We start from the raw sequence: 12329 nt of genomic DNA on the forward strand, positions 1-12329 counted from the left end.
GGGGGGTGGGGGGAGAGGAGTTGACTCTATCTCCTTCCATGCATCATACCCAGGGAAGAAATTAAGAAAGAAGCCGTAAAATCAGTTCTGCAACTCCAATGACAGAGTTTAACCACAAATCATACTATGTAATTTTTAGAATTAAACTGGTGAAGGGGGGGAAATCCCATCTGTTTAAATATAATTGGGAAGAAGGGGGGATGGTCTTGTCCCATTTGTGCGATATTATGTACGCAGTTATCTGTTGTAATCCATTTTCCTCTGCATTAGAACCTTTCCAGCATACCCCACCAGTTCTGAACTGTCAGCACAGCAGATTTCCTTTTTATGGAATGGCTTCATAATGTTTAATGTTTTTATAATCTTTTATTATTGCTCTACAGTGCCCCCATAGGGCATGCTTTATAAATATTATCAGAGCAAACAAGCTGATTTTTTTTTTCTGTTCCACTTAATGAATCTATAATCTAAACATTTGGTCAACTGGCTAAAATTAGACCAGCTGCCAAGTCTTTCTTTCTTGGGGATGGAGACTGCCTCCCCTGGAATTAATTTTAAGGCAGTTGTTAAAATTCTCACCTCCTTATAAGGGATTTTGCTGTGTTTCAATGAAATATAATGCAATTTTTAAATTTTCCTTTGTAAATCTTTGATTTTTTTTAAACAGATCCAGAAAATGCCATCCTACGTTCTGCATATCTGGCTGCTGTGACTCAAGCCATTCTCCCATTTTGAACTCACAATATGCATGTTAGATGCAAGTTGAGACTATCCAGTATTAGTTTTCTTGATTATTTTACTACTGGGTTCTGCAGTCCCTGATGTTTAGAAGGAGGTTTTTTACCCACGAAAGCTTATGCCCAAATAAATCTGTTAGTCTTTAATGTGCCACCGGACTTCTGTGGTTTTTGTGGATACATACTCACACCGCTACCCCCTGATACTAGAAGGTTCACATACTCCCTACTCCTCCTATGGCAACAGGTTGCAGTCATTAAATCACAGGCCTAGAAGAGGTTTGGTAACCAAACACCACACCTTTTGTGACTTGCCAGTGGCTTATCATTTTATGTATTCTGAATGTGAAGCTTTTATATTTTTTTGTGTGGGGAATAAAAGGTTATAGTACAGGACAAATAACTGTCCTTCATGTGGCTGTGACCTCATAATTTGCATTGCTCTTGTGGTGGTTGGTGTCACTGGACTCTGGAGAGGGAATTATAGACCAACTTTTCAAATGGTTAATTTAAAAAAAATAATGTAATGCACACAGCAGAGTCCTTGATCTGTGCCCAGCATGGGCAAATGCCCCTTCTTCTGCCCTCCATTCTTTGTTCATTGCCAGTGGGCTCCCACATCCTGCTCTAACATTCTGGCTCCTGGTTGGTTGAATCTCAAGAGTGAATTGCAGTCACATCACTGGATTCCAATATTATGTTTGCATAGATTGCAGCATTAAAGAGAAGAAATGCAGTGTAGTTGTTAAAATAGAAAACTAGAAGTTGGAGAACCTGTGTGCTATTTCTGGCTTTGCAACTGAGACTTGGTCTGATCTTAGAACAGTTCCTTAACCGCTCTGTGTCTCAATCTCTTCATTTATAACAAGGGGATACCTACCTATGTGTCAGGCATGTCTAAGCTTAACTAATGTAGTAAGGTGACTTGAGAATCTTGGATGAAATGTGCTATATATATATGGAGTTAGTATTATAGCATACTTTTTATGCAAAAGTTTGTGGCATGCTCTATAGAGTGATAGACCGCAGATGCCCTAGAGTTGGGTGTAGCTCATGGGTGGGCAAACTTTTTGGTCTGAGGGTCACATCTGGGTGTGTTCCCAGCCAATGGTAGCTGTGGAGGCGACACTTGGGGTGGAGCAGCACTCGGGGTTGGGGCAGCATGCGGAGCCCCCTGGCCGCTCCTACATGGGGTGGGGGGGGGGGGAACATGCCGCTGCTTCCAGGAGCTGCATGAAACCATGCCCCCGGCTGGAGTTCTGGAGCGGGACAAGCCCCAGACTCCACTCCCCAGTGGGACCTCGAGGGCCAGATTAAAATGTTTGAAGGTCCGGATGTGGTCCGAAGGCCATAGTTTGCCCACCTCTGATGTAGTGACTTCTGTACATAGAAAAGTATGAGGAGGGGTTCAGGGGGAGGAAAAAGCCAAAATCTAGTATTTTTAAAGATGAAAGCTAATATCTGTGCAAATTACAATGAGAGATAAACTAAATTATTCCATTCAGTTACATTTTATGTAGCTGAATTTAAGGTTTTCATGGAAAACAAGGACATTAAAATGAATGTCTGGTAGCATGTGAATTAATTAATAAAAATCTGTTTAAAATATTATACAGCTCTGTTCCCCTGCCCACACACATACTGAATATGAAGAATCTGTGTATGGCCATGAATGTAGCTCACAAGACGCAAGAGTAGAGTGTAATGTGCGTTTTGTTTCTAATGATACAAAGGTCTTGTGCTATGATGAAGAGTGTCATAGAAATGAACTCTCATATATGTTTGTAGCATTTTTTTGTCGCTCTTGCGGCTTTGCCTTGGGGATTGGTGGCATTTTTATTGATTACATATTCTCTGGATATGTTTCTTTTTCCAACGCTGTTGATCTACTGTAGAATCGTTAGCTAGCAACAAACTTCCAAAAAGTTTTTGTTTACATAGCAAGATAAGGAAAACAGAAGGATCCCATTCATAGCCCAGATCCCTTGTGATTTGAGTAGGGGAGCTGTCATTCAGTGAGTGCAATTCCTATTCAGATGCACATTGGCTTTTCGAGCCATAAGATTGGTAACATTTCTGCAAGCGCCTGATTATTGTTGTTGTTATTACTATTACTATTTATTTATTTATTATTATTGATCTAGCACCCATAATGTGCTGGTGTTTTACAGAGTACTGGTCTTGAGGAGAATTTACACTCTGTTTTTTTGAAATAGCCTGGCAAGAAATACCACCTGTTAGAGGGAGGATAGAGACCCCAATAAGGATTCTAGAGGCATTCCTTTTTCATTCCCAAGAGGCCAGGGGAAAACTATTTTATTTCTAAAGTGTGTTACTAAATTTATTTATATTTATAATGATAGCATCTTGGGATTTCATTAGCATCTGTAGAATTGAAGAACATTTATGTTCATGTCCTCATAGCAGGGTGCCATTAGTGTCCTGAAATATGGGATTGCACCTTGCATTTTCAACAGCATTCTTCTGTTAAGCCCACTAATCTTTTAATGTTGTTAGTGTATGATGTAATATTTTCATCAGAGTCACACTGGTGGTAATAGTTGTTTTTCTCCATCAAGAAGGCACCTTCATAGTGCTTTACTCTTGTCTGCATAATTCTGTGAAACTAAACATACTCAGGTTTGGCGATTAAGGGCTCAATTTATCACCCATTGAAGTCATTTGGAATCTTTCCACTGACTTCATTAACCATTGAATCAGACCCTAATTGATTAGCATTCAGAAGCTAAATAATAGATTTACTTGAAAATTATCAGAAAATTCAAATTGCACTCATTTGTGTTCATGGGGCCGAAGTACTTTATTTTGTACAAAAAAAAAAAAAGAGGTTGAACTTCTGTTAACTTTAACTATGATGTTCCTACCATTCCATAATTAGAGGCATTCTAAGCAATTTACAATGTATGCTGCTTGTTACATTTAATCATGGGGCAATATATAAAGGGATAAGATAGCAATCCATGATGAAGAAAATCTTGAAGACTAAAGAATGAAGTAAACAAATTGGGGGGGGGGGAATATAAGATATCCTTTGGGCCTATGTATCTGTTTGGGTCATAGCATAGATGCTTTGCAACAATCAGTTATTGCTTTGAAAACATTGAAATATTTGAATTTATGTGTGTAGCTTTTAGACTACTGCATTGAGCGTCATGCTTCAGGGTAGTTGGAAAGACCGCCTTTTTTCAATAAGGCATAGGTTTTTCAAATATTTAGAGTATTATTAGAGTTGTTCTTTCCTGGCTTTTTCTAGTAAAGACTGAGCAGAAATAGAAGCTGAACACCATGAAGGGGAGGAATAGTCTTTTTGTTCCTGGCTCTGATTTTGGATTATTCTGTCTCGGAGAGCTCCTCTAGCTTTTGACTGATATTTTGAACAAAGCATGTTTATCGCTCTTTGCAACAATAAATAGTGGATCTGTGGTGTAGCTTGGTGTAGTCCAGGTTGATAAACTGGATTTCTCCTCAGAACACTTGCTGTGTGTAATTTAGGAGGGGCGATGGAGGATGGGAAAAGGTTCTTAGCTTTCCCCATAGCTGTGGTGTACTTCTGCAAGAGAACCCATCACCACCAACATTGTAGTTTTGTCTTCATGCTTCATCAGACTTTGGTGCACTATGGAGATCTGGGGACAGGGGTTGTTTGATAGTAAAGCATGTGTATTCGTATTATTTTACCGTTGGTCCTGTAGATGGATGGTTCTTTTCTTCCAGGGGGTTCTAGAAGCTCACCAGATTCATGATCATTCAAGGATGAGCCAGTCTGGGTGGTTCACCTCTTTCTTGGGAAATAGGGTGAGCAGACAGCAATTGTGAAAAATGGGGATGGGGCTGAGGGGTAATAGGCTCCTGTATTAAAACAAATCCCCAAATGTTGGGATTGTTCCATAAAATCGGGACATCTGGTCACCCAATTGGGAAAGTCATGAACTCTGCTGGGAGAAAGTACTGTTGGACCAGGAAAACAATAAGCTGCTTATATTCCTCATTTCCACTCATAGGCCAAAGCTCAGTCCAGCATATGGGTCCAGACACAATTCAGAAGAAATTAGTGGTTGACACACATGACAATAGATCACTAAGGTGTTACAGGTATCCTTTATATGTGTACTGATGTCCTGAAGAGCAAGGAATCTAGCAGACTCCAGTAGAGTGCTAGACAGTAGCTAGATTGGCCCCTCTAAGGAGTTTGCAGTCAGTTGAGGCCTGTACTCCAGCAGGAGTCTGGCTTGTCCTGTGCTTGGATTTGTATTACAGATGGATTCTCTTGAAGGATTTAGCCTTTAAGAAAGAGCATTTTTGGCATCTGAAGTCAGAGGAGAACAGAAATGTCACTCCTCATCTTCTTTGTTTTTCTGCTTCTGTTGTACTAAATAGGCAGTACCGGCCAATTGGCCCAGGACTGAGTTGGCGGAGTTGTCTAACTAGGCCTCAGTGACACACAGACAAATTTATATGCTTCATTTGAAATGAACAGTATTGGCTTTTTGCTTATAGACTTCCTAAGCAGTGAAATTGACATGACTCTTGTATTTTCACAACTGCTCTCAGGTTTCTTAATAAAAGATGTAGAATTGATCAGAGTCTTGCTAATTTCACTGTTTTGGGAAGCTACAACCAGCGGCAGAATCATTAGAGTTGAGTTCACTTACTCAAAAAGACCATACCTCATTGGTTCATGTTGTTATATTACCATAGTGCATCAGAGCCCCAGTCATGGACCAGAACTCCCTGGTTGTTAGGCGCTGTACAAACACAAAACAAAAAGACCTGTTCCTACCCCAAAAAGTTTACATCTAGGTATAAGACAAGAGACAACAGGTGAAGCAGACAGACTGGAATTAAAAGGAAACTGTGGGACAGTATTGGCCAGCAAGATAGGCAGTGGTCGCAGGTCTATTCTCCTGTTTTTTGTAGGCCTCACAGCAAAGGAGAGTTCTGAAGGAAGATAATGAGTTAGTTTTGTAAATGTTTATGGAGAGTTACACTCAAGCATGAGGGGCAATATGGAAGCACAAAGGTGCTTGTTTGAAAATTTTAACAAGTGGATGATGGAGGCTGACATGAGTTGAACGGATGTGGGACTCGACTTTTCAATGCTGAAAGAGAGTTGATTGGTAGGGTGGCTGTAGGTTACAATAATAAGACAAATAACTGATGTTTGAAATGATAGAGGGAGCCAGTGATGGGATGCAAAGAGGGGATACATGGTCAAAGCAATAGGCTAGGAAAATGAGCTTTGGAGCAGCACTTTGAATGGATATCAGTGGGTGACGGTTCCATTTGTCAAGGCCAGAGAGAAGGAGGTTGGAGTAATTGTGATGTGAAATGATGCGAACCCAGAGAGAGGTCCGAGTTGAAGCTGACACCCAGCTTACAGGCCTGAGTGACAGGTAGGATTGGTAATGTTTTCCACAGTGATTTGAGAAGGGGGGCTGCAGGGAGGATTGTTGGGGTGGGGGATTAAGAGCTCTGTTTTAACCACGTTGAGCTTGAGCTGACAGACATCCATGAAGAGCTATCAGAGACAGGCCAAGGTTTTAATTTGAACAGAAGACCGGTCTTTAGTAGAAAGGTAGATTTGTGAGTGTCAGCATACAGATGGTAGTTGAATAGGCTGAGATTACTTTGAGAGAGAAGAGGAGGCGGCCAAGGACAGAGCCCTGTGGAAAGCCTTACAGTTGTCAGGAATTTGTGGATGAGACCCATTCGTGCTTTACAGGAAAAGCTTCCTATCTACCTGTGGCAAGCAGATTTTTTCAGTAATTGGCAGAGAAGGTGTTTCATGAATCTAGATCATTCAGCGTCAGTGAAATGATTTAGCTTCATTTTGGTTACAAATTGAAAGTGAAGAATAACTTACATTACATTATTTGCTATGTTGAAAGGGAAATGTGTAATACTAAATATGTGGGGGGTTGGTTTTTGGTGGGCATTTAATGTTTGAGGGAATTAAGTATATTAAATTTTAGTATTAGAAAATGCACAGGGTAGATGTTTGAATCCATATTTTATTTTTAAAGTCCATATACCCTGTCTGATGTCCCTACAATGTTGTGTGCCAGAAATTTTTTTCCTCATGACCATATGTTACTGACACTATAAAATGAATTGAAAGTTTAAATCCTTCTTTGATAGGTGGTAATCTATGGCTTCTCCGTTAATAAAATAATGCCACAAGAGTAAAGATAAATATGCCTCTGCTAACCTATGTGGGAAAAAAAAGTTTTGCAACACTGGGAAGTTATGAATTCTTGGGGCAGAGAAGTTAAGTCTTTTTGTATTAATCAACTGCTTATGTATATCAGTCCTTGTGTGGCTGTCTACATACATTTAGAGTTGCATGTTAAAGCATTCATAAAATGCATTCTGATTATTTTGTGACTAAATACAATACATCTGACTTTATTACAATTATAAGTAAAGTAAATATTTGATCCTTTGATTTCATTTGCTCTTTATGCTGCAGTCCTAATACTGTGATTTTTTTTATTTTATTTTAAAGGCTCAGTCAAAACTGTGAATAATCAGTGGTTTCCTCAAGTATTGTGTATATAATGGATCAGTTTTTTCACACATGAGAATAAATTGGTCTATTCTGCCCTATTTAGCTTGCCAGTATAATCATTTTTGTGTTCTGTTTCCACATGAGATTGGAGGCATCTCACATTTTCATATCCTCATGGAGTGAAGGCACTCATTAAACAGTTGTTTTCTGTCTTTGCCAGAGATGGTGCACTGCTTCAGTTCTGTGAAGAGCTTCTACAGCATTCCGAAGTCAGTATACATTATCCAAGATTAAGCAAAGGACTGAAGACATCAGCTTTTTCCTGCTGACATATCTCACTCCCAGTGAAGAGATTTCTAATGTGCTGAAGATTCCTGGACTTTGGGGGAGCAAAATCTCTACCTCATATTTTATGAATACTTTTAGCCATGGCTGTGGAACTTTGTTTACTGTTGCTGTTGCTTTGTGGAAGTACTGTTTCAGAGGTGCAGCCTTTACACAAATCACCTCCTGGAACTTTGGATTTTGGGTTTGTGCCAGCGAAGACATATGATACAAATGCATATCATGAACCTGGACCAATAGGAATTTTGTTTAGACTAGTCCATTCTTTCCTTTATTTAGTGCAACCAAATTCTTTTCCACAAGGTAAGTATGTAAAATTATAGCTTATTTTAATGACCTACTTTTAAGACATTAATTTTCATAGTAAATAGTGACATCACCATTTAAAAATAGATGATATGTATGGGTTCATTACCAGCAAGCAGTGGGGTTATGAATCTGTAAAAAAATCACTGGTGTTTGTCAATGATTGAAATCTGCCAATGAAATTTTTTTATCTCATAAATTTATTCTTTAGCTATTTGAGTTTCTTTTCTTTTATTATTATTATTATTAATTATTATTTTTTACTAAACTTTGTTCCCAGCTCCGCTCTTTCAGAAGCACTGGATTCAGAGTAAAGTATAAAATGCCTTGCCTCAGGTTTAATCTGGGATAAATCTTTGCAGTGGTCATTGGCAGACCGTGACTTTTTACTACATAATTACAAGATTTGTTCTAGAGATTATTCTGCTAAAGGAATGTCAGTAGCAAAGTAAATTCCATGCATTTCTATATGTGAGCATCTGTACTGAAGTCATAAAGACAACTGCATTGGATAGCTACATCTAACTTGTGGCTTATTTGTTTAGCTTTGTAACCTTAAAAACTTAAGGTTTTACTCTTATTGGACTATTTCTCTGTCCCTCTTCGCCCCCTTCCCCTCCACCTCCACCACTCTGGTTCCCAAAGCTGGAAAAGAAATAATAAATTCTTAAAAGAGAAGTATACATGTTCAAGATTTCTAGATTGTCCATGAAAGGCTCTTTAGTAAGCTCTTGGAGCTGTGGATCTGGTTTTATTACTGGTTTGTTTTTTTTCCACCACATTTACACCGTCTAGTTCAGGTGTTAAAACAGAATGTCAATAGTGTTTGTATAAATTTTGGCATTAAAATTCACAGCAGGCTGAAATTTTAGTACATGAAATCTGAGCAATATTTTTATTTTGTTTGCTTACAGATTTTCACCAAATTACTTTGTCTGTTTTTAGCTATAGGTATGCACAAAAAATACTTACTTGTTTTAAATACTACCTGCATTATATCTTAGAAACCTTTTTCAGTTCAAATAATTGGGATTTAGAAAGACAGTAGTTTGTACATCAGTCCAAATGCTATGCTGCTCAGTATAATTACAAGGAGATAAAACTTTCATAACTGGTTACTGCTGTGTATATGTCTTCCATAATTTTTTTTTTCCAGTATAAAAATATAAAGTCCACAACCATGTCAATGCCTATGGAAGAAAGCGGTCAAAACAAACTCGAATGGGTCTCTAATGTTCTATTCAAACCAAAACTTAAAGAATAGGCTAATTCTTCATTCTGACTACCCCTCTGAGTTATTACAAGTTCACATAAATACTGTACTGGATCCTGCAATTGAAGGATTCAGTACAGGATCCCTAGGGGGGAGGGATAGCTCAGTGGTTTGAGCATTGCCCTGCTAAACCCAGGGTTGTGAGTTCAATCCTTGAGGGGGCCACTTAGGGATCTGGGGCAAAATCAGTACTTGGGCCTGCTAGTGAAGGCAGGGGGCTGGACTCGATGACCTATCAAGGTCCCTTTCAGTTCTAGAAGATGGGATATCTCCATTAATTTATTTTTAATTTATTTATAAGTATCCATTTCTCATATTAATTATCCAATTGATTTTAATGAAATTATTCTTGTGAATATGGGTACCAGGAATGGGTCCTATAAACATAGATGCAAATTTTAAGTTTATGGGGACTAAACCTATAAATACTACCAGGCATAGAGTTTATAACCATTTTTGTAATCCTATGGGACTACTTAGAGTAGTAAATTCTATACCCAGTGGTAGGTGTTTACAAGGTTAGGCCCATGGAGAGCAAGTAGATACCGAAACATAAGTTCTTTGTTCTTTAACATGTGCTTTTCTTTTCTTCCCCTCCCTCCCCTGATATTTTTCAAAACATAGTTTCTAATGTTTGCATTATGTAAAGTCTATTTTGTTCTCCCCCATCCCAAAATTTAGATCTGAAGGATGATGTGGATTTCTGAGTTGTCATCATGTAATTAGTTTAATCCCATAATCTGTTTTACCATATGCTGTTCTATTTCATATCTAGTGTATTAATTATGAGGTTACTTTTTAACTGTTTATAAAAAAAAAAAGACACTGGAATAGAGCTTAATCCAATCAAGAGTTGAAAAACACAGATAGCTTTTAGGTGCACATATACCTTTACACAACCTCTTCCAGAGTGTTTAACTGTCAACTTTGTTGCTACTAATTAGGCAGAGGCTTCAGAAGAGTTTAAATCTTAATGTAAGCTGTGGGTATTAGCCTAGTTTTCCCCTGAACCTTCATGTAATCAATGTGTGTTGTTGCTTTAGAGCCATGAATCAGAGGAGAAATATAATTAATAAATGGTAATGATTATTGAAAGGTCCGAAAAACATGGCCATTCAAATAGCAGTTGAGAAATGGGGAGATTGCTAAGAGTCCCACTTCCACCTTTGATCTTTCTCTTTGTTCACCTGTAGTACATGGCCTGCTAATTTTCCTTGTTAGTGCTGGAGAGGGATTTCTTTAAAGGTACTGTTTTAAGACTTGGGGCGTGTCTACACTGGCAATTAACAGTGCTGCAACTTTCTCGCTTGGGGTGTGAAAAAACACTCCCCCCCCCCCCCCCCCCCCGCGCCGCAAGTTGCCGCGCTGTAAAGCGCCAGTGTAAACTGTGTCCCAGCGCTGGGAGCTACGCCCCTCATTGAGGTGGTTTTTGTTTGTTGTTTGGTTTTTGAGTGCTGGGAGAGACCACACAAGGCATGTTAAAGCACTGCCAGTGTAGACTAGCCCTTAGTGACTCTTACTATTTTAAATTGCATGTGTGTATTCTTACTGTGCTTAAACCATTTATCTGCTTGTAGTAATGTTCAATAAAGCTGAATGTTTCAAGGCCAGCCAATGCAGATGTAACATGCTTTCAAGCAACAGTAAGCAATTAATAAGGAAGTTATTGCTAACTTTGTGCCTCATGGCAAATGGCAGTGGTACAATATTCAGTGGTGTAGCTGTAATAGTCCCGGGTTTTTAGAATGACAAGGTGGTGAGGTAATATCTTTTATTGGACCAACATCTGTTGGTGAGAGAGACAAACTTGAGTTTACTTATAGCTCTTCTTCCAGTCTATGAAATAAATTGGCTTCCTATGGATGCTATGTTAGAGAAAGATTACTTTTAAAAAGAAGCTAAGTCTTAGAAGTTACTGATCTTGCATTCTAGATAATAGCAAGTTAGGTGTAGGTGAGAAAAGTGGATAACTGTCATTGGTTTGCAGAAAAAAATCAAGTATACATCTTTTAAAAAAAAAAAAAATCCTGACATGTTTAATGAATGTTATGGTGATTGGGATCAGAATAAAAACAGGAAACAGATAATTCATAGCTTGGCTATTTTGACAAAAATAATTAAAATTGCAAAATGGGTTACTATAGAAACATGGATAAGATTTATGTGGCAAAGTGCTGTTTTACTAGATTGCCTTGTGTGGGTGCATAGTAATATTTCAATAATTTTAGGTATTTTTAAGAAGTTCTGTGTAATTATGATTTGCGTTGTAAGTGAAGAAAATAGGAGAAAGTTGTTTGTGTCTGAGTAAAGGTAAAATATCAGAATGACGTGTGAGTAAGTAATAAAAATAATGCTCCAAATGGTAGCCTAAAAATGTGGATGCAATCATATTTCAGTTGCAGTTTGCAGTTGCTAGTTCTAACAGTTTTACTCAGCTTCTATTGAAAATTTAAATGTTACCTTGATTTCTTTGAAATTAATTCATAATTGAAAATAAATGGTCACTATGAGAGTTTCATGGCCATAACTCTAACTTTTAAAAATCACAAGTTTATATAATAGGAAAATTAGTTATGTGATCCAAATGTATGTCTTAAGTCTTATACACACTAACAGAATTAGGACAGGGAATTGCAGCACCTCTTCAGGACACTAATTGTTTAAGTTGCTGAGTTTAAAAGGGCAATATTAAGTACCCACAGAGGGGAAAGAAACTAGTCCTCTAGTTTTTTAAAAATTGTGCATTTTGGTATTTGGAAGGACTGTAGTGAGTATAAGTATTGAGAGCTAAAGTCTGTTTTCAGTTCCACCCATTAAATCCCATTGATTTCACTGGAAATTGCATAGCTGTAAAAGAGAACAGAATTTGTCCTTAAGCATATGATACATAAATATTCTGTGGGGAGATGCTGTGGTCCAATGGATAGAATTGGGATAATGATGCTACCCTCCTTTGTAAAGTGCTTCGATATCTGCTGTTGAAAAGCTCTATCTAAATGGTAGGTATTATCTCATGTTTTGTTAGTTATGTAAGTTAACATTATAATAAATGTTGGCAGTTCCAGGAGAATTACAAACAATTTGTTACTCGACTAAGACAAGATATAAAAAAACAGCCTTTGGGTTTTTTCTTCTCACC

The 12329-nt window shown here is 38.1% G+C and overlaps 1 protein-coding gene across 10 annotated transcripts in view; it reads left to right on the forward strand.

The window, feature by feature from the left end:
- PROM1 (prominin 1) overlaps nucleotides 1–12329 on the forward strand; it is an 84303-nt gene that overhangs the window by 1535 nt on the left and 70439 nt on the right. For all 10 annotated transcript variants that reach the window (XM_034772186.1, XM_034772194.1, XM_034772189.1 and 7 more), the window contains exon 2: nucleotides 7487–7914. In XM_034772186.1, coding sequence (XP_034628077.1) covers nucleotides 7695–7914 — 220 coding nt within the window. In that variant the 5' untranslated portion in view covers nucleotides 7487–7694. The remainder of the gene's footprint in view (nucleotides 1–7486; nucleotides 7915–12329) is intronic.

This window comes from Trachemys scripta, chromosome 5 (genome assembly GCF_013100865.1).
Source record: "Trachemys scripta elegans isolate TJP31775 chromosome 5, CAS_Tse_1.0, whole genome shotgun sequence".
NCBI classification, from domain to species: Eukaryota; Metazoa; Chordata; order Testudines; family Emydidae; genus Trachemys; species Trachemys scripta.